Raw genomic sequence first — 23,684 nt, 5'->3', positions numbered from 1 at the left:
GTGCTGTGTTTGGCCCAGGTGAGGAGAGTTCCAGGGTCCAGCGGCCATCTGCACAAGACGGAAGACGGAGACTGGGAGTGGAGCGATGATGAGCTGGACGAGGGGAGCGAGGAGGGCAAGGCTGCTGTCAATCAAGGCAGGGTAGGTGAGACCATGACAAGAGATGTGCATCCAAACTAAAGCCACAGGCTGGAGAAAAATGGGACAACTACACTCGTAGGGGAAAAAAAGGTGCTATCTAGAACCTTAAAGGGTTCTTCAGCTGTCCCCGTAGGAGAATCCTTTGAAGAACCCTTTTTGTTTGCAGGTAGAACCCTTTTTGTTTGCAGGTAGAACCCTTTTGGTTCCAGATAGAACCCTTTTGGGTTCCATGTAGTGTAGAACCCTTTTGGGTTCCGTGTAGAACCCTTTTCGGTTCCGCGTAGAACCCTTTGTATAAAGGGTTCTACATGGAACCCAAAAGGGTTCTCCTATGGGGACAGCCGAAGAACCCTTTTGGAACCATTTTTTCAAAGAGTGTAATGTTGAGGACATGAAATTCTCCTGTTTTAGCCTTTGTACAGTCCTAGATCCTGCATGGATCTCTGTGAGAGCAGTGAGCTAGCTGTCACTGGAGTCACATGTCACTAGCGTCACAAGTCACTATAGGTAGTTGGTAAGGGTTTGAAGATGGCTGTAGGGGGCTGGGGAGGGAGAGGGGAAGACAGCCATGATCAAAGATCAAACGTTTATTTGATATAGATGCATAACCTGAATGGCTCTTACAGGGAATAATTACACAAGCAATTATGTGACAAATGAAATGCTGATAATGATGTTCTGTCTGCTTCAGCTTTGAATGTTCAGTTGCCTCTCCTACATTATGCTAATTATTCGGCAGGGATTGAGTTCTAAGGTGATTGCGCTCTACACCTGGCAGTCATATTTAGATTTGTCAAGACTGAGAAGATCATTTTGTTTGTGTTTGATATTGCCTTCCAGTCGCGAAGGGTCAGAGAGGAGAACGAAGATGAAAACGAAGACGTAAGTTAGCTCTTGTCTGTTCTATAAACAAATATGCAGTACATGGTTTATCATCGTTAGTGCCTTTTTGATATCATTGAGACAGATCCTCAGGTGAAACGTGGGGGAAGATTGATTTCTATAAGTATCTAAACCTGCACATTGACAAGGTTAATAGACTTACTTTGTCCCTGTTTCTTCCTGTATAATTTGATTACCTTACAAAGGGCATCATTGGAAAATCCAATTGCCGGCCTTAACAGGGAGCAGGTTGTGTATAAATGATTAAATCTGAAATTAACCTAGTACGTCTCACCCGCCACAATCTCTCGGACCCATTGATTTTAGCAAGGGTGAAGGTGTGTGCATGCTTGCTCTATTTGATTGATTGTTCAAAAACAACAAAATGTTTTACATATTGATTGTTTTGTATTGACTTCTCTGTTTGCTGACTGAGATGAGCGATGTCTAATCCTGTGCAAAGATTTGTCATTGCTAACGATGCTCCTCTATAGCACAGAAAAGGACTAATATATGTTATATCTTACTATATGCCTTTCGTTTTGTGCCACAGGATGAGCAGAATGCCAACATTGTTCCCATTGAAGGGCTATCCATTCAGCATCCACAGGTGAGGCTTTCAGGAGCAGCAGCAGAGGCAGATGTTATTTGTCATGATTCAGTGACCTTGATGCACCACTGAGTGTGTGTGTGTGTGTGTGTGTGTGTGTGTGTGTGTGTGTGTGTGTGTGTGTGTGTGTGTGTGTGTTTTGAGTGAGTATGTGCCAGTATCCCTGAGGCTCATGGAGAGGCCCTTTCAGCAGTAATAAGTCAGAGTAAATGGCCGTCCTGCTGACACTGCCAGCTCAGGGCTTAGCTGTTAAGGTTACTACAAGCTCCACTGCGTGCGCGTGGGTGGAGTGGGATTTTTGGAGTAGCGGACACCTTTTGGTAATGTGATATCCTCGCCGGTCCCACTCCCGTTCACAAGGGGGGATAGCAAAATATTTTATTTTTGTCTTTTCGTTTTGTGAAAACGAAAAGACAGCTGGCAGCCTGGCGGGTTTAGCCTGGCTAAAAACATAGCAAGCTAGCTAGACTTTTAACGTCCCACATCTCCATGTGAAATAATCAGATTTATAATTTTAAAAAATAACCTCAAACATAACCTAAAACATTATCTCAGTTTGATATGCTGCTTTTGTAATCTTTCCCATATCAACTAAAAATAAAACGTAATGTTTTGGTCATTGAGAAAAAAGCACATGGTTAGCTAGTTGGCAAGTTCTATATTTTCACAACAGCCTGTAAAAATGTGTTATTAATTCTTAACAAAATACCTTTTTGGGTGAATTCTTGTGTTGTTGTGAAAGCAAAAAAGAGTCTTGTCTTGCTGTCTTCTCTTTTTAGCAAGTTCGCTAAACACTGCAAGCTAGATAACCTTTTAGCTTCCCACATCTTCATGTAAAATAATCCGATTTATAATGAAATAATATGCCCTGGCAAATATTCCTATACTTGCCGGTGTAACCTACAACGTTATCCTAATTTGATATGCTGCTTGAATGTATTCACACAAATTTTGGTCCACTAGCCTGGAATCAATAATTAGTAATTCTAAACAAAATACATTTTTTGGGGGGGATTGATAAGGCTACATTGTTGTTTGAACAGTCACTGAGATTTTATGTGCTTATCAATACAAAATAGACTACTTTGATGCATAGCCTGTAGATCAGATCAAGGAACCAAGCAAGCTTCATTGCCTACACAACACTGCCCCCCATGGCTACAGAAAGTGTGATACGGCTCGAGGCCATAAGTGCTACTGTGGTTCTTACTTTGTTGAGTCAGGGCCTAGTCAAAGGATTGTGCCTCCTCAAAAACAGAACTCAATGATCTTGTCAGAATACATCAATACAATACACTGTATATATTGAATGTATTTTGTGTGATATAACTGATTTATTCTTCTGTTGCTTTTGTAGTTTAATCAGTGTATATTCAGTTATCTTTTTTTTTATGCTCCAGGAGATATTGAGTACTTTCTGGCTTTATTGACTCACTCTTTACTTACAGGTTCAACCATTTGAAAAGAACACAGGGCCCTATATTCAAGGTGCTCTAAATATGGTCCTAAGGCTAAGGTAAGCAGAGTCTCAATTTGGCCTCATCCTCCTTACATCCGTTACACCCAAACAGAGGTCTGAGAATCACTCAACATGTACCCTGCTGCTAATAGACCTAATGATGACATAATGATGTCTTGGCTCTCTAAAGAGATGATCTGACTTAACCAAGGATCTGGTCTCTCTAATCTGGCTGCGAGGTTGGGTTGGAAGAGGGAGAGCGTTACACTCGATTGACTTTCCATTGGCCCCGTTCCACATTACTGTGTTCTCAGGGACTGAATGAGAGGGCTGTTAATGACCTGCGCTGCCACCAGACTTAACAACACTGACCTGATCTGACTTCACCTTCATTTCAGCTAGTCCAGACACTTTCAGCCACTGGGACGTATCTGCCAGGTTAAAGACCTATTGCTAAAAGACAATTCAAGGCTGTAGCAAGACTTGTGACCAGTATGGAATAGGTTTAGGATTAGATTTAGGCTTAGATTTATCACTCTTTATATATTTTGTCCTTTTATCATACATGTATGAAAACTAGTGTCATTTAGGCTTCAGACTTCTCTAAGCAGTCAAATCCTTTCCCAAGAGGATGGCAGTTTATATTTATTACAATGAATTTAAATCCGTTTTACTTCCCCCACAGCAAAATGGAAGCAGGTTTGAACACCATGTCTGGAGGCAGGTTATGCAAGGCAAATGTGCAAAACTGTGACGCACGTACACACACACACACACACACACACACACACACACACACACACACACACACACACACACACACACACACACACACATACACACACACACACACACAGATGTCTGCCACAGACATAGACAATGGAGTATTTCTGGACAGTTTGAAGTCTGCCTGCTGCCCCTTGAAGAGCAAAATGCAGTACTGGGTGCAGTGTAGCATAGTAGGCTCTGGGTCGATGAGATAGCAGGCAGCATCTGAAGGGCCCTCCCCAGGCCCACTGCGCAACACACAAAACCATCCCCTCCACTGGCTACTGGAGAAGTGTAATTATTCTAACCTTTACATGTAAATAAATGGACTGTTCTGTGAGCAGTGGGGCTGTAGTTATTTGTCAGTGGCCGTGGTTCTATTCATTGCAGCCATTTCAGGCTGTTTTCCTTGGCAGTGTATGGGGGGGCGATGTATCATTTGCTAATAAGTGGCTTGCTGTATGTGCTATGTATTAAACCAATCCTGCTCTGCTCTGAGGGCAGTCTCGCCACAGCAAAAGGATTGCAGTGACGTGTGTCTTGGTAGATTAAGTCAAAAGTAAACTGACAAGATCCACACCTCTGATCTGTGCTGAAACAGTCAGTCCCTGTCATGCAGCAGCCAAAGGAGAGCAACACATTTATCAGGACTCTCAGTTTACAAGCCCTCCTTTGGCTGAAGGACTTGTTCAGATAAACTCAAATGGCTTTAGCTTAGCCTCTTCAACTCCCAATCTCCCATAGAGCAATAATGGGGCTTTGTTGCAAACGGTTTTGACACATTATGTAGAATTATGATGTAGATATATTTGCAGAGAGATTTCTATATAACCCCATTTAGCCCATGAACTGTAAAAGCAGTTCTGGGAGCACTTGAAATAGCATTACATTACATTTGATTCGCTGGGCTGAATTACATTGGTGACATTGCACAGCTTTTGAATATGTCGTAAACTGGTTTAATGCCATACTGTCTTTTCTCCACAGTCCTGAGTCCGTATACTAAAACAAGTGTTCCATTATAACACCATCATCTACACTCACCATCGCTTTTCGCATGACAGAAAATATGTTTGCCACCACAGTTTGTAATGCATCAGCCTAAAGACGTCTAGTGTACCCAGTCCCCAGAGGATCAGGAGATGACATGGTCACTGGTCAGACTATGAGTGACAAACAGGTCCTTAAGCAGATACAGTAAAAAGGGGGAATACTTTTGAAGCGTGCCTTTTGGATGCAGCCATACTTTCAAGGACAGATGCAGAGAACGACAGACCTCTTTGTCTGAGAGGACGGGTGGAACAGATGTTAGAAATTCAGCAACGTGACTTTAAATCTGGATTGTCAACCAATGGGGTGACATGTCTTTAGTGAGAGTTTGACAACAGGATTAAGGCTTAATAAAAGTCAGAGTTGGAGAGAGGGAAAAAATACAGAGGGCTAGGAGGTCCCCGTAGAAAAATGTACTGAGGGTACCGAGGATGCATGTTAGGTGAAAGGAATCACAGAAAGGAATGTTATTTTGAATAATTCATAGGGCATCCCCGGGGAGCTTAGGAAATGTTTTCATACAATTCTTACATTGTTTCTTGGCTGACTATCTAGTTAACATAATAGTAGGACAAGTGAGATAACTGTCGTTTATTTCCATTCAAAGTGAATTGATGTTGTGGAAAAGAGATGGGGATATTGTTGGAGCTATCTAACCTGATTCAACCTGAAACCTATAGCATTATTAAAGCCCATGTGGAATAGTGCCAGCTTTGTCTCTTTCCAGTCACAATGGCATTACAGTAATCACTCTCTTCTAGACACATCTTTATATTTTAATCGGCGACTGATCGGCAGTCAGATGGGACACACCACATCCCACCAAACATAATATTACGTTATACTCTTCCATACAATAGTAGCTAGATGTATCTAGTTGTTTTTACAAAAGATTTGCGTTGACACGTTTCTTAGGTTTCAGTTTTGTAATCATAATAATCAATGCAGATTCAAATGTAATTATAGTTTTAATCCAACAATTGCTTCGCTAAGAGTAAACCATGAACAGAGCTCTGGTGATATAAGTGCTGCATCGTGTGGTGGTGGGGTTCTCTTGGGTAAAAATACAAAACTAATTTGAAAAACTTAATTGCATCTGAAAGAACAAACACAAGACTATATAAATTCTCCTCCCAAAACTGATAAGGATGTTAAGGCTGATTAGAAAGGGATTTATGCTAGCGTGAACCCATAAATGAAGGTTCTTTCGAGAATTGTATTCAGATGGGATGCTTTGGTTAGTTGACCATGGTTAGGGTTGCAAAGGCAGGGTATGTTACTGGAAACGTTCTAAATTTACATGGAAACTATCAGAATTTTGATATCTTTCGAGGATTTCATGTAATCTATCACAAGATCTAGTGGCCGTTATGGGTACTTCAGATTATCTAAGGCGTCTGTAATTATGTCTGGCTCTCTGTGTGGCCTTATCACATGTAAAATATATGACATCATAAAATAAGATGATTTAAAAATAAAGCAGAATGACAAAGCTGTAAAACATCCTAAATATAAACCATCAATTTAGTGAATACCATTGGTGCTTAATATGAGGGTTTCAGCATAATATCCTTTAAAACAATTTTTACACTTGTATTTATTTGACTAAGTCTAGGTATTTGTTGTCAATATTTTGGCGGCAAACTGGTGGGCACTTGTGAAGTCAATAGTTTAGTTGGGGGACTTGGAACCGGCAGGAAACTTCAATTAAAAGACAATAAGAACGACAGGAAAAGTTTGAATGACCTGGGAGTTTAAATGTTTTATTTTGTACAGAAGAAATTGAACATTTGATCTGCTCCATGAAAGAAAGACTACTTTGGCACAGATGTTGACGTTTCATCCTCACTGGCAATTGATTGCTGATTTAATAGGGGATGTAATCATGGGAGGAAAGAAGTCAGACAACCAATAGAGCTCACGGCAGATGTGGCATATTTATTCCGTCTGTCCCATGGGCTGGTGTTATCATGCCCATGCAGCCCACCCTGCCTTGTGTAGACAAAAAGTTTTGATTATTGTGTACTGCCGTGTGTAAACTCATTCATTAAAACCCATGAGGAAGTCAAATTACTCTCCTTTATTTTGACAGCCCGTTCATGTAGTGGGGCCGTTCATGTAGGCTTTTCCAAGGCCGGAGCGCTGAAGTACTTTCCCTCTGACTCCAAACACTCCCCAGTTTACCTTCAGATGTGTGTATTGATTGTTTGTTGGTGTTTTAAGAAATTACCTCCCTGTCAATGCCACACGGGATTTAGAGTTCTCCTGTGTAGTCAGGGGCGGACTGACCATCTGACATTTCGGGCAAATGCCAGATAGGCTAGTCCATTTTTAGCCTGGTGGGCCTGTCTAACTTTATTTGTTTTTGGGGGGGGGGGATTATAATTAACTGGCTAATAATGAGGGCCTCAACAAATAAAATGGGCAGGTGTGTGGTCATCGAGGGGGGAAAAAATTTCAGTTGTGGGGGCCCAAGGAAAAAAATGGGCCGGTGTGTTAGAAATGTCAAAGCCGATTTCTGGTCACTGTCAGTCCCTGTGTGTAGTCTATACACAACAGACCATCTATTTACCTGGCCTCGGTCTTGAACTGCAGTGAACGCTCTCAGTGCTAGAGAGCTTAACAGCTAACTTTCCCCAACATACCAATCATATGTCTGGACAGGACACATTGCAAACAGCTTAGGTGGCAGAGTGCAGTTCAGAAGTATTAAATTGTTCTATAGACAAACATTACTTGAGTTACTCAGGGGACCTGGGAGTGATGACATTCTGTCATGTTCTACAGTGGAGATTCTCCCCTCCATGAATGGCACTCTCTCTGTGTTTGCCAGTCAAGTGTTTGCCTGAGTCCCCATTGCCTACCAGGGGAAATCTATTTTAGTAGATAGAAGACCTCTCTATACTAATTATTTCAGCTCATACTTTACCTGGTAAACACTCCAATCGCCCCAATGCTTGTTAGTGCCCACTGACGTCTCTGGTGATTCATTTGGAAGGTGTGGGATGCTGGGATTTGAAGCTGACTGAGCAAAATCATGGTTTATTCTGTCTGTTTATTCATGGCTTATTCTGTCCCTGTGCTGATGGGTTGATAATAACAGTTATTTAAGAAAATCTTAACACTCCTAGTAAGACTCTGGAAGATTAACTTTTTTAAAAGAAGCAGATAAAATCCCTCAAACTTCTAAACGGTTTCTCAATCTGTGTGTGCGGCTTAGCTCCGACTGTCCTCTGCGATCTATCTACCTCCCACAATGTAATCTGACAGGGACTTTCCAGGAATCTGCTGCCGATCTCTCTGGAGGAGGACTTAGTTGGTAGTTGGAGACGCAGGGCTCAGGCCCTCTGCCACAGATGTGGCCGCAGAAACACTTTCAGCACGCTCTCCCACTGTCCGTGGATGAACTGGAGAGATCTTACTCATTCTAAACTCAAGTTTCACCCCTGACTTCTCTCTAGCTGTGAATCTGCAGAATTGGACCAGTAAAGTTGACTCACAGGCAGCTGATGGAAATCCACTCCTACTTCTCTTCCTACTGCCTCTCTCTCTCTATCTCGCAGAACTAAGTTAGCCCTCACAGATGTGTCGGAGCATGTTCCTTACATGCAAAATCTCCTGTAAAATGTAGGTCTAGGGCTAGCAGGCGGGCTTAGATGGATGTGATTTATGCATCTTAATTACAGCCCAATTTAATCCCACTCCTACAACGCTGTGTACAGTAGCCTGCCCAGCCACTCCCCTCCTTTTGAAGCTATCAGTCATTGTGCTGTTGTTATAATGACACCATGTACTGTATTAATGCCAATGTTAGAGAGCATTTAGATGGGGTAGTACAGTGTAAAATTGACATAGGATAGACATGCAGATGGACTTTTATGCATCATGTCGGTTTTAGGAGGGGCATCCTCTTGTCTTGCTGGTTTTAAGTTGCTGTATAAGAAAGCTGTATGAATTAGTAGGCTGCTTTAGTTCTTAGCCAGATGGGAGCTCGGAGCCAAGAGAACTCACAGACAGATGTTACCTTCACACGGTATGGAACTACTAAAACTACAAGTCCCTTTTTACATCATTATCCTTAGCCAACCTTCTGCTACTGTAATACTTCTATCACCCTCTGAAAGATTCAAATATTCTACCTGTTTTACATTAAATCAATGATACAACGCATTTGAGCTGCTATATTCCGTGTTTCAGCTGCATTTCAACACTTCATTTGACCTTAGGAAAGGATCGGGCATGTGACAAATATGGAAATTCACTGGATGGCCTTCATGGAGTAATTTATCTCTTTTATTCTCCTAAACCAAATTTAAAAAATATATATTTAACCTTTATTTAACTAGGCAAGTCAGTTAAGAACAAATTCTTATTTACAATGATGGCCTACCAAAAGGCAAAAGGCCTCCTGCAGGGACGGGGGCCTGGGATTAAAATAAATAAATACAATATAAATATAGGACACAACACACATCACAACAAGAGAGACAACACAACACTACATAAAGAGAGACCTAAGACGACGACATAGCAAGGCAGAAACACATGACAACACGGCATGGTAGCTGCTAATGCTCATGCTAATGTCTGAGCAGAGATGAAATGATGACTTTAATAAGGAAGTCATCAAAACTAAGTAATATACACAACTAAAATATTTTATTATTTCTTAGTCATGTTCTTTTTTTTCCATTGATGTCTATCCAATGTGGACCTGACACAGACAATGGAATATTTTCAATGTTTTGGCAATTGAATGTTCACTATTTTGGGATTTGGAATTTCCGTGTATAAAGCTGTAAAATCATTGTAATGTCATTACTTCATAATGCATTAAATGTTGAAAAAAAATATCGACATTGAAAACCGTGATTTTTTTTAAATAATTGAACTGAAACCTAACCAACCTCAAAAAGCATTAATCAGCACTAACGAACAACGACAATTACACTGTTTGAGTGATTTTAAACATTGTACATTATTCTGGTCATTCCACTGCAAGGACACTTCAAATCCAAATCAAACCTCCAAATATGTCAGACTTACACAGCCACAAGTACAAGATTGCATTAGCACAGTTTCCATATCAACTTCTTGGAACCCATTGAGATTTGTCTTTAATGGACTCTATTCCTGCTGACACATGGTGTCAACAGTTTCTTAACATAGTCATGATAGCCTACTTCTAGAATAATTTCCTGAAAGTGTTATTTTCCCATTTACATTTCTGGCATTCGTGATATTCCAAGGAGTAGGACAATCCAATCACGATCAGTTCTCTGTTGTTGATTTGGTTCAGTAATTTTACCTGCTGTCTTGATCACGTCACGATCACGTCATAATAAATTCAGGTATGTTTATCCCTGTTTCGTTACGTTTGCTTACATTTAAGAAATGTTTTTCAACAGAATCGGCGGAATGAATACATCCCTGGTCACACACCAACACAGTTCACTTTTATAGCAGGCACATACTGTCACGTCCTGACCAGTATAGGGGTTATTTGTTATTGTAGTTTGGTCAGGGCGTGGCAGAGGGTATTTGTTTTATGTGGTTCGGGGTGGTGGTTTGTTTAGAAGGGTGTTTGATTTATTATTTCCGGGTTTTGGGTTATGTTCTATGTTTTTGTATTTTCTACGTTCTGTCTAGTTTAGTTTTTCTATGTTTAGGATTGGGTGTTGGACTCTCAATTGGAGGCAGGTGTTTCTAGTTGCCTCTGATTGAGAGTCCTATATATAGGTGTGTGTTTGGTTTGGTATTTTGTGGGTAGTTGTCTTTAGCACTGCTGTTATGTGTATAGCCTGCTAAACTGTCGGTCTGTCGTTCACTTTATTTAAAATAAATATTCAAGATGAGCATCCACATTCCTGTTGCGTTTTGGTCCTCTCTACCCGAAGACAGCCGTTACACATACAAACAGCATGATAATTCTGCCCATTGTAGAATTTATTCTCAAATCTCCGCGCTCTCCTCTTCATCTTTTTCCTTAGCTTGTGGACTTCAGTGCACAACACATCAGCTATCTGTGACCAGGTGAAAAAACCTTTCCAAGCCAAACATTCATATCATAACTGCTACACACAGCCTACATCGTTGTCACCATATTAGCTACTGTCATAGCTAGTCAAACATAGCTACTAGAACTAACTTGTTAGTAAACCCGCTTCAATCATGCAGTACAGTGGTCAGCAAGCAGTTTAGCAGTTACACAAGTGGGCCCCAGTGGCAATAAATTCATAAAACCAAAAGCTTACCTTGACTTGGAGGAGTTCCAGTGTTGGATAGCATTAGCCAGCTAGATGGCATAGCATCCCTCTCTGTTTGAGCCAGGTGTTTGAGTAGGCTAAACTTGCTAGCTGCAGTCGCTAGCTAAGTGAAAGTGGAAAAAATACAATGAAATATAGCTAGCACTCTCTCTCTTTCTCTCTCTCGTGTCTCCTTCATTTTGAAAGAAATTAATTTGTTCAAAACTGTTCAAATGTTGTCTTCCTCTCTTTTGTAGTCAACAACTCACCACATTTTATGCACTGCAGTGCTAGCTAGCTGTAGCTTATGCTTTCAGTATTAGATAAATTATTTTGATAGGGTGGACAACATGTCAGTCCATGCTGCAAGAGCTCTGATAGGTTGGAGGACATCCTCTGGAAGTTTTGTATTGAAGTCAATGTACCCAGAGGAGGACGGAAACTAGCCATAGTGCTACCTTACAGAGTGTTGTTGAGGCTACTGTGAACCATTATTGCAAATCAGTGTGTTTTAATCAATTATTTGGTGACATTAGTATAGTTTTATCTAAAAAGGATGACTTTTTTAATGTTTCAATGTTGTTGTTTTTTAATTCACTGAGGATGGTCCTCCCCTTCCTCCTCTGATGAGCCTCCACTGCTATACATATACAGTATCAGTCAAAGGTTTGGACACACCTACTCATTCCAGGGTTTTTCTTTATTTTTATTATTTTCTACATTTTAGAATAATATTGAAGACATCAAAACTATGAAATAACACATATGGAATCATGTAGTAACCAAAAAAGTGTTAAACAAATCAAAATATATTTTATATTTAACATTCTTCAAAGTAGCCACCCTTTGCCTTGATGACAGCTTTTGGCATTCAACCAGCTTCATGAGGTAATCACCTGGAATGCATTTCAATTAACAGGTGTGCCTTGTTAATTTGTGGAATTTCTTTCCTTCTTAATGTGTTTGAGCCAATCAGTTGTGTTGTGACAAAGTAGGGGTGGTATATAGCAGATAGAACTATTTGGTAAAAGACCAAGTCCATATTATGGCAAGAACAGCTAAGAGAAACAACAATCCATCATTACTTTAAGACATGAAGGTCAGTGAATACGGAACATTTCAAGAAAGTTTCTTCAAGTGCAGTCGCAAAAACCATCAAGCGCTGATGGTTGAAACTGGCTGTCATGAGTACCACCACAATAAAGGAAGACCCAAAGTCACCTCTGCTGCAAAGGATAAGTTCATTAGAGTTACCAGCCTCAGAAATTGCAGCCCAAATAAATTATTCACAGAGTTCAAGTAGCAGACACATATCAACATCAACTGTTCAGAGGATAATTACTGCAAAGAAACCACTACTAAAGAACACTAATAAGAAGAGACTTGCTTTGGCCAAGAAACACGAGCAATCGACATTGGACTGGTGGAAATCTGTCCTTAGGTCTGATGAGTCCAGATTTGCGATTTCTGGTTCCAACCGTTGTCTCTTTGTGAGACGCAGAGTAGGTGAACGGATGATCTCCGCATGTGTGGTTCCCACCGTGAAGCATAGAGGAGGAGGTGTGATGGTGTGGGGGGGCTTTGCTGGTGACACTGTCTGTGATTTATTTAGAATTCAAGGCACACTTAACCAGCATGGCTACCACAGTATTCTGCAGCGATACGCCACCATCCCATCTGGTTTGCGCTTAGTGGGACTATAATTTGTTTTTCAACTGGACAATGACCCAACACACCTCCCGGCTGTGTAAGGGCTATTTGACCCAGAAGGAGAGTGATGGAGTGCTGCATCAGATGACCTGGCCTCCACAATCACCCGACCTCAACCCAATTGAGATGGTTTGGGACGAGTTGGACCGCAGTGTGAAGGAAAAGCAGCCAACAAATGCTCAGCATATGTGGGAACTCCTTCAAAGCATTCCAGGTGAAGCTGGTTAAGAGAATGCAAAGAGTGCAAAGCTGTCATCAAGGCAAAGGGTGGCTACTTAAGAATCTTAAACAAATCCAAATATATTTTACATTTAACACTTTTTGGGTTACTATATGATTCAATATGTGTTATTTCATAGTTTTGATGTCTTCAGTATTATTATACTATGTAGAAAATAGTACAAATAAAGAAAAACCCTTGAATGAGTAGGTGTCCAAACTTTTCACTGGGACTTTATATTTATATTCCTGACTCGGAAATTGCTCGTTTTGTGTGTATTGTTTTGTATTGTTAGTTATTGCTGCACTGTTGGAGCTAGAAACATAATTTTGCTGCATCTGCGATAACATCTGCAAAATATGTGTATGCAACCAATAACATTTGATTTGATGACGTTGTAGTCACCACAATAGACTAGATACAGTACGTAGAGGAGTTTTGCCCAACCTGTACAGTATGCATGTTCACCACTGGTACACAGACCACAGTCAGGGTTTGGTCAATGCACAGAGAGGCTGCTGTTTACTATAAACATCAGTCAGCTGTTCTTTGGCACTCTTCATGAGGCTTACCCCCATCATGGCAACTCAAAATAATCACATTTATTGGGCTATTTAGTATACATGAGTCACATGCGAGGATAAACATTTTAGCACTAATGCTACACCAACTGTGTCGTCCTTAAATAAATACAGGTGGATATTACAGTAGCTAGAAGTAACACTGACTTAAGCAGTTGGTTAGGAAAACGATGTGCTTAACATGGCCCAGTGTGTGAAGCCTAGAGACACGTAGAGTTAAAGTGTCGATGTGGCAGACGGGCTGTCTCTTTCCACTCCTCCATTCCTGGGGGTCTGCTTGCAAGGATCCTTTTCAGACAGTCTGAATCAAATAGAACACACAGGGACTCTTGGCCTGGTCCCAGATCTGTATTGTAGCCAACTCCTCTGACTATTGTTGTCATGCCATGGAGTTGTAAACCACAAACAGGCTAACCAGGTCCTGGACCCACTGTCTGTTCACATGTGACACATCTTAAATACTTATCACCTTCCCATCTTTCTCGCCAGGAACTCCAGGAAGGAGCTGAATGACATCCGGTTTGAGTTCACCCCTGGACGAGGTAAGAGGTGCACACAATGAAGAAGCTAATGTTAGAATGTGGTTGTTAGCACCATTTGATACTGTATTGAAGTGTACACTCGTGGCCAAAAGTTTTGAGAATGACACAAATATTTATTTCCACAAATTTTGCTGCTTCAGTGTCTTTAGATATTTTTGTCAGATGTTACTATGGAATAATACTGAAGTATAATTGCAAGCATTTCATAAGTGTCAAAGGCTATTATTGACAATTACATGAAGTTTATGCAAAGAGTCAATATTTGCAGTGTTGACCCTTCTTTTTCAAGACCTCTGCAATCCGCCCTGGCATGCTGTCAATTAACTTCTGGGCCACATCCTGACTGATGGTAGCCCATTCTTGCATAATCAATGCTTGGAGTTTGTCAGAATTTGTGGGTTTCTGTTTGTCCACCCGCCTCTTGAGGATTGACCAGAAGTTCTCAATGGGATTAAGGTCTGGGGAGTTTCCTGGCCATGGACCCAAAATATCGATGGTTTGTTCCCCGAGCCACTTAGTTATCACTTTTGCCTTATGGCGAGGTGCTCCATCATGCTGGAAATGGCATTGTTCACCACCAAACTGTTCCTGGATGGTTGGGAGAAGTTGCTCTCGGAGGATGTGTTGGTACCATTCTTTATTCATGGCTGTGTTCTTAGGCAAAATTGTAAGTGAGCCCACTCCCTTGGCTGAGAAGCAACCCCACACATGAATGGTCTCAGGATGCTTTACTGTTGGCATGACACAGGACTGATGGTAGCGCTCACCTTGTCTTCTCCGGACAAGCTTTTTTCTGGATGCCCCAAACAATCGGAAAGGGTATTCATCAGAGAAAATGACTTTAGCCCAGTCCTCAGCAGTCCAATCCCTGTACCTTTTGCAGAATATCAGTCTGTCCCTGATGTTTTTCCTGGAGAGAAGTGGCTTCTTTGCTGCCCTTCTTGACACCAGGCCATCCTCCAAAAGTCTTCACCTCACTGTGCTTGCAGATGCACTCACACCTGCCTGCTGCCATTCCTGAGCAAGCTCTATACTGGTGGTGCCCCGATCCCGCAGCTGAATCAACTTTAGGAGACGGTCCTGGTGCTTGCTGGACTTTCTTGGACGCCCTGAAGCCTTCTTCACAAGAATAGAACCGCTCTCCTTGAAGTTCTTGATGATCCGATAAATGGTTGATTTAGGTGCAATCTTACTGGCAGCAATATCCTTGCCTGTGAAGCCCTCAATGATGACGGCACGTGTTTCCTTGCAGGTAACCATGGTTGACAGAGGAAGAACAATGATTCCAAGTACCACCCTCCTTTTGAAGCTTCCAGTCTGTCATTCGAACTCAATCAGCATGACAGCGTGATCTCCAGCTTTGTCCTCATCAACACTCACACCTGTGTTAACGAGAGAATCACTGACATGATGTCAGCTGGTCCTTTTGTGGCAGGGCTGAAATGCAGTGGAAATGTTTTTTGGGGGATTCAGTTCATTTGCATGGCAAAGAGGGACTTTGCAATTAATTGCAATTCATCTGATCACTCTTCATAACATTCTGTAGTATATGCAAATTGCCATCATACAAACTGAGGCAGCAGACTTAGTGAAAATTAATATTTGTGTCATTCTAAAAACCTTTGGCCACGACTGTAGTACTGTATGTCACATGTTAACTTTTCACCTGGTTCTAATGTTGTATGTTATTCTCTCCATAGACACTGCCGATGGGGTTTCCCAGGAACTATTCTCAGCTGGCCTTGTCAATGGACACGATGTTGTTGTCGGTAAACGTTTCATCCTTGTTTTCTGATGTAATGCAGGGCTTATTTAAACCCACATGCTTAGCATGTATCCTCCATACATAGGTCAAACACGTGTAAAACATTTACATTTACATTTAAGTCATTTAGCAGACGCTCTTATCCAGAGCAACTTACAAATTGGTGCATTCACCTTATGATATCAAATACTTGAAAGTATTTGAGGTGAGCTTGATTTAACTCAGAGTTGGTACATTTGGGACTATTTTACCGGGCAAACTAAATCAAGTGCGGTTCAAGTATTTAAACGTATTTGACAAATGTATTTGACCTAGGACTGGTGTTTTCAAAAGAATCATATCCCTCTCAAAGTCAATGAGAGGTATAAGAGCAGCGATGTACAGTGTTGATTTATTCATCTTATGATCTATGGTAGATAATCTGATGTGACTGTGCAATAACATTAGTAACACATACTCTATATATGACATTACCTTTCAGTTGCTGCTAACCTTCAGAAAATTGTGGATGACCCGACTACCTACAAAGTGTTGACCTTTAAACTGGTGAGTGCCCAGATGATAAATGTCACACCACCTCATGTCTCAAGCTAGCTACGGTACATGAAGTAAAAGGGACGCTTCCAAAAAACCAGAACGTCACATCACACAGATTGATTGACTTCCGTAACTCTCAACATACAAAGAAAATATGTCTCACTAACACCAATTAAGTCACAATGCTTTAGGGTGGTGGTGTCTGGAAATACTGACACATTCAAATCCCAAATGAGCAGTGGCGCTAGAGAATGGGAGAAATCTGTGATGACAGTGTCGCGGCACTGACTTTGTCCTCTAAGTGAAATAACTGATGGTTGACATTCCTAATCTGCACATATGCTTCCCTCTGTGCACACCACTATGTGATTGATCGACACCGAGCGGAACAATGCAAATTCTCTACAGAGAGGAATTAAGGGAGCAATTAATGCCACTCCCGGTGGGTTTGCTGTAATATTAGGGCTATTCTTTAGCACCCTTTTGGAAGGTGTGGATGAGGTAAACAACATCTGTGCGGTTGGTCACAGTGCATCACTCTTTGACCTTTCTGCCATGTACGTCTTATCAGCAGCTGGTGAATGCCGCTGGAGATACTCCCTGGTGTGCAGAACTGCATCAGAGGGGTTAGTGCGGCAGCATCCAGACTGTGCTGCTGGCTGGGGCATGGCTGGTTAAATATATTGGCCAGAGCACTTTCCCATTTCAATTTGTTAACACAGTGTTCCAGTTCCAGACGGCACGAAATCACACACAGCCGCTCAACTCCAAATATCGACTAAAAACACTGAACTATGTTTGTGGTTTCACTACACATGCCGACAGTGAGAATAATTATCTTCGCTCAGAGAACAATTCCCGAACGTTTTACCAAGAGGGTTTATACCACAGGATAGACCCACCAGTCTATCCGGGGAGTGACAGAACCTCTCTCCATTCTCCGCTCTAAATTGCTGGTGGCGGGCAGACATCAGGCCACTGACTCATGCTGTACCACTTCCAGGGGGATAGCGATGTGAAAAATATACATCAATTGCCTCTCAGAGACTGCACTCAAACCAATCTGAATGCGTCTGGCCAGTAATAAGGCATCCGTGTGGGTCAGCATAGGAGCATAACTAGTTTAGAATTTAGCCATATTTAGCCGCACTCACTCGCTAATGAACTATCAATAAAATACCACTTATATTTCAGCAAAAGCTCCTCTAGTTCTGAAAGGGCTTTTGTGGAGTTAGCCATGCCAATAATTGAAGTGCAGACAAAATAGTTCTCTGTTTGTTGTATTCTCTTTTTTCAAACGGCGCTTCTTATTTACAAAAAGCCTTGAACGTGATAGGGAGCTTTGTGAGACTTCTGGATCACTTTTAGCTTTTCCTGCCAGTGAAACCCCCCAGGTCTCAGGATGCCTATATCATCCTGATTAAATGCAACACAGACCTGTGCAACATAGTCATAGAGCTTTCAACAAGGAACATATCCAATCTTTCTCAGTGCAAAGCAGAGCACGGTAGATTGCACTGCAACCCTCCACAGTAGAAGCTGTTGCATCAGAATATTATTAGTTATTAGATGAAATGAATACCTGAAGGGAAATTACAGTTGTCTTTGTGCATGTTGCATTGCTTTGTGTCACATGATTTCTAGTAACAACAGTAATGAACGATACCTTGATGTAGTAATTAATAGAGCTGTTAAAGACGTCGTCACGGGTGAAACGAAGCATTTTCTATTATCAAATGGAGGAATTACATTGTTCTACCACCTTGACTGTAGGTGAAATGGTGTAGATACTTTTCAAAGCTCTTGCCGTAAATGTTTCATTTGGCAAATTATCTTTTGAAGGACTGTAATTCCTCCACTCTGCTCTCATGTCTTCGTGGCCCTGTAACAAGGAGACAAATCTCCTGTACTTCAAGTTGTCTTGGTTTATAGGATTTTAAGAGCAAAAGAGGTCAAAATAATATTAATCCGTTAAATAGTGGCTTACTACTTAAAGTAGCTTCAGTGCCAAAACCAATCCTTAGTGTTGGGGTACAGCTGTTCATTGGGTGTTGGATTATGTCTGGTAATGTTGTTGTGCACGCAAGTGTTAGGATTTCATGGCCCCCACCAACCCTGTTGATCTGTTCCTCCACCAGGTCTCTGGCTGTGATGACACTGAGATCCCAGACAACGTGAAGTTGATTGGCTTCGCCCAGCTGAGTGTTAGCTGATGCTCTCCTCATCGTGGCCATAGCAGGTGAGATGGAGGAGTCAGGTCAGAGCAGACAGTCAGACAGACGCCCCTTCCTTTCTTCCATTCCCCCCTTGCCCCGATGCCCAGCTCTGTCACAGATCCACTCCGCTAGCTCCTCCCGCCCCGCCCTGCCACTGGCTCACTGCCCCCTCCGCCCCCCAGGCTAGGTCATGTGCACGGAACAGGATTCAGCCAAGAAAACTAAAGATGTTCTCAGGTGGTAATAGCTGGGGATAAAACAAAGTGGCTTAGAGGTTGTGTTTTTTTTATTATGTTACCTCTGCTTTCAGCGAAGCTCTTACTATTATTTATTGAAATTATAAACTTTTATTTGTTTCTCACCGTTATGTTGTCACGGTGACAAATACTTGCTTCTTCAACTTCCATTTCACAGACTACTCATTTGAGATCAAGAAATGTTTCCCTTAGCTCTGTGTTGTGGTCCCTCTTCAGAATGTAAGATTTCATTTGATGGAAGAAGCACATTTTCATGATAACATTATGAACGTTGTAAAAGGAATGAACTGTACTGTGTATAGATGAACGTAAACCAATACATTGAAGGGACCCGTTTTCGTTGAAAGTGAAGGATAGGTGAAACTTGAATGCTGCTGTGTGTAATGTGCTGCTTATTCATATGACAGTGTTGATGCCTAAAAATGATAGAGGTGCCTTGTTCATTGATCTGTGCCTAACAACGTAGGTAATGTGTGAGGCCGCGAAAAGAAGAACTTGTTTATGTTGGTTGATTTAAGACCATTTCACAAACATACATCTGTATATTCCAGCAGTGATACAACTCAATGGTAGTATTTTCTCAAGTCAATAGTTATCCTCTTAAGGACAAGCTACAATGCACTTTTGGGGCAGAGTATATGCACCTGACAAAACAATGCTTAGCCCTGGGAGACTCACGTTATGAATTGTAATGAGAATTTAACCTGTATGCTTTGTCGTCAGACAACAATGGTCATTTGAAACATGACACAAACCATAATCCTGTAATATGCTTCAGCTGATGTGTTTTCGGAAGCCAAATGAATTGATAAAGGGCTCTATTCGATCAGATCCGCTTTAGCCAGCATCCGCATAGCCGTTGCTTTGTTGGTGTCGGAGGTGGAACTGCGGTAGAGCTGTCACATCCACAAGTGGCTCCTGGCATTAAACCTAAAGCCGACATTGCCATTGGTGGCACCAAGTCACATTAAGAGAAATGCCATGCAGCCTCGTTTACAATTTCGAACACTGGAATGTGAGATGTCATCTACACCTCGATTAGACTGGTAGAAATTAATCGTTTAATGATTTTCTATTTGAGCGTCGTCATATCTATATAGCCTACACTTTCTCATTCTGAACTTCTAATGCGAGTGGGACGGGTGTGGCTTCGTGACAATGATCAAGAGCAGCTGCTCACCGATTTGACAGCACCAACTTAGTTACACTTACGACACCTCCAGATACATCAGCTATGCGGGTGTGGGCTACCGACGGTTAAGGCTTGATCTGATTAAATCTAGGCCAAAATCTTGGAAAATGTAGTTTCTTGCTCTCTTACTACACTACAAGATGTTTTTTCCTAAATATATTAGTCTGAAATGTACTGTATAACAATGCATCTGCAAACGAAACCCAAAGGCAACTATTGAAAGGTTGATGAGCCATTTGTTTGTCCAAACAAGTACAGTAGCTCTAAATTAGAATTATTTTCTAAATTGAAGTGGAAAATAAATATTAACTTGTACTAAATACGTTATTTGAATAGGTAAATGATTGTGTTTTTTATGTACAGTATGTGTACCATTTCTGCATATTATCTTTGTTCCCTTTCTGTAACCGGCCGATTAAACATTTCTGCAGAGGAGCAACAAATAAAAATGAATTGCAATTATTAAAACTAATGTTGTGTTGAGTTGGTTTTCATTTTCACTGCAATAGATGTTGATTTTCTTAAAAGTTAACTGACTGAAGAAATCCTGTCCAGATTGGAAAACATTACAATGTTCTAATGCAGTTCCCAAACTTTTTATAGTACTGTACCCCTTCAAACATTCAACCTCCAGCTGCGTACCCCCTCTAGCACCATGGTCAGCGCACTCTCAAATGTTTTTTTGACATCATTGTAAGCCTGCCACACACACACTATACGAAACATTTATTAAACATAAGAATGAGTGTGAGTTTTTGTAATAAATAATAATAATCAATAATTTTGCTCTTTATTTAACCATCTTACATATAAAACCTTATTTGTTCATCGAAAATTGTGAATAACTCACCACAGGTTAATGAGAAGGGTGTGAAGGAAGCACATAACTCTGCAATGTTGGGTTGTATTGGAGAGAGTCTCAGTCTTAAATCATTTTCCACACACAGTCTGTGCCTGATTTTAGTTTTCATGTTAGTGAGGGCCGAGAATCCACTCACATAGGTACGTGGTTGCAAATGGCATCAGTGTCTTAACAGTGCAATTTACCAAGGCAGGATACTCTGAGCGCAATCCAGAAATCTGTCAGTGGCTTCTGATTAAATTCAATTTTCACAGAACCACTTGTTGCAACTTTGAGGCTCTCTTGTTCAGATATCGGTAAGTGGACTGGAGGCAGGGCATGAAAGGGATAACGAATCCAGTTGTTTGTGTAATTGCTCACCCAGCTCACTCAGGTGCTTCGCTATATCACATTTGACATTGTCTGTAAGCTTGAGTTCATTTGCACACAACAAAATCATACAATGATGGAAAGACCTGTATGTTGTCCTTGTTAATGCAGACAGAGAAGAGCTCCAACTTCTTATTCATAGCCTCAATTCTGTCCCACACATTGAATATAGTTGTGGAGAGTCCCTGTAATCCTAGATTCAGATCATTCAGGTGAGAAAAAACATCACCCAGATAGGCCAGTCGTGTGAGAAACTCGTCATCATGCAAGCGGTCAGACAAGTGAAAATGATGGTCAGTAAAGAAAACTTTAAGCTCGTCTCTCAATTAAAATAAACGTGTCAATACTTTACCCCTTGATAACCAGCACACTTCTGTATGTTGTAAAAGTGTTACATGGTCGCTGCCCATATCATTGCATAGTGCAGAAAATACACAAGAGTTCAGCAGTCTTGCTTTAACAAAGTTAACCATTTTCACTGTGGTGCCCAAAACGTATTTCAAGCTGTCAGGCAATCCCTTGGCAGCAAGAGCCTCTCGGTGGATGCTGCACTGTACCCAAGTGTCGCAGGGAAACAACAGCTTGCACGTGCGTTACCACTCCACTATGTCTCCCTGTCATGGCTTTTGCGCCATCAGTACAGATACCAACATGAGCAGCAGCTACGTTTGGCTACATACGGACCGAGAGAGTAACGATTAATGTGTCTGGATGTTAATTATTTGACTAGGCTACCTGTATTTGACATTGTGTTGTTATTTCGCTGAACACTAGATTGTTTTAATTTTTAATACAAAAAAAAAATGTGAATCACATTTTTATTTGGCGTACCCCCGACGGCATTGCGGGTACCCCTGGGATACCTGTCCTAATGGGAATACCTGTCCTAATCGAAATGAATTAGAACAGTTTGGACAACTTTGTGAAGGACACTCCTCCCACATCCCAAGTACATACGGAAGAGGCAATGAAACAGTGAGGAATCCTTTCAGCCAAATAGTGCCTCCATTTATTATAAACAAGTTACAGAATTTGGCAATGTCACCATCTGGCAGATACACTGCTGTCGGGAACAGTCTGCCAAGTGACACTATGTGGCATGTGGATGTTTGGCAGATCCCCAAGGGGAGTTAAACTGGCTAGAGCCACAGAAAATTTAAAATGTTACAAATGCACACATTTACATGGAAATATAAAAACTAATATTTGTTGCTGGGAGTAATTTGTGGATGGTACTCGAGTATGTTGACAAATACAAAACATTTGATGAACATGAAAATCCATACAAGTAGCTGTAATTCAACAAATCTAAACACCAAAAACAAATGTCATCGACATGAATGCATGATTAGGGTCAACAAGTATACAAGGCATTGAATAGGTTTTATTATTTATAAGTATCTATATTTTTTTATGTAAATAAAACATACTGTATATCACAACAACCTCTTCAGGATGGATCTTTAAACTTTCACAGTCAAATGTCACAATAACTTATACACTGAACAAAAATATAAACGCGAAAGGTGTTGGTCCCATGGTTCCATACGCACAAAAAGCGTATTTCTCTAAATTATTTTGCACAAATTGGTTTTACATCCCTGTTAGTGAGCATTTCTCCTTTGCCAGGATAAACCATCCACCTGACAGGTGTGGGACATCAAGAAACTGATTAAACAGCATGATCATTACACAGGTGCACCTTCTGCTGGGGACAATAAAAAATAGAATTTAATGTTTATTTCTCTACCATAAGTCGCCTCAAACGTTGTTTTAGAGAATTTGGCAGGATGTCCAAATGGCCTCACAACCGCAGACCACGTGTATGGCGTCGTGTGGGCAAGCGTGTGCCAATGTCAGCTTTGTGAACAGAGTACCCTATGGTGGCGTGGGGTTATGATATGGGCAGGCATAAGCTACGGACAACGAACACAATCACATTTTATCGATGGCAATTTGAATACACAGAATTCCCTTGACGAGATCCTGAGGCCTATTGTTGTACCATTCATCCACTGCCATCCCCTCATGTTTCAGTATGATAATGCATAGCCCCATGTCGCAAGGACCTGTACACAATTCCTGGAAGCTGAAAATGTCCAGTTCTTCCACATGGCCGGCATACTGTATTCACCAGACGTGTCAGTCATTGAGCATGTTTGGGATGCTCTGAATCGACTTGTATGACCGCGTGTTCTAGTTCCCACCAATATCCAGCAACTTCACACAGCCATTGAAGAGTGGGACAACATTACACAGGCCACAGTCAACAGCCTGA

At 41.3% G+C, this 23,684-nt stretch overlaps 1 protein-coding gene across 3 annotated transcripts in view; it reads left to right on the top strand.

Annotated features, from left to right (window-relative positions):
• LOC115160731 (STE20/SPS1-related proline-alanine-rich protein kinase-like) overlaps nt 1–20,647 on the top strand; it is a 33,253-nt gene extending 12,606 nt beyond the window's left edge. For 2 of the 3 annotated variants that reach the window (XM_029711077.1, XM_029711078.1), the window contains 8 exons: nt 19–141; nt 982–1,023; nt 1,577–1,633; nt 3,082–3,149; nt 14,156–14,208; nt 15,909–15,977; nt 16,455–16,519; nt 18,649–20,647. In XM_029711077.1, the coding sequence (XP_029566937.1) occupies nt 19–141; nt 982–1,023; nt 1,577–1,633; nt 3,082–3,149; nt 14,156–14,208; nt 15,909–15,977; nt 16,455–16,519; nt 18,649–18,723 (552 nt within the window). In that variant the 3' untranslated portion in view covers nt 18,724–20,647. The remainder of the gene's footprint in view (nt 1–18; nt 142–981; nt 1,024–1,576; nt 1,634–3,081; nt 3,150–14,155; nt 14,209–15,908; nt 15,978–16,454; nt 16,520–18,648) is intronic. The other variant, XM_029711079.1, reaches the window with a different exon arrangement.
• The last annotated feature ends 3,037 nt before the right edge of the window (nt 20,648–23,684 follow it).

This window comes from Salmo trutta, chromosome 24 (genome assembly GCF_901001165.1).
Source record: "Salmo trutta chromosome 24, fSalTru1.1, whole genome shotgun sequence".
In the NCBI taxonomy this organism is placed as follows: domain Eukaryota; kingdom Metazoa; phylum Chordata; class Actinopteri; order Salmoniformes; family Salmonidae; genus Salmo; species Salmo trutta.
The sequence above is the reverse complement of the archived record's forward strand: the minus strand, read 5'-3'. Positions and strand labels throughout refer to the sequence as shown.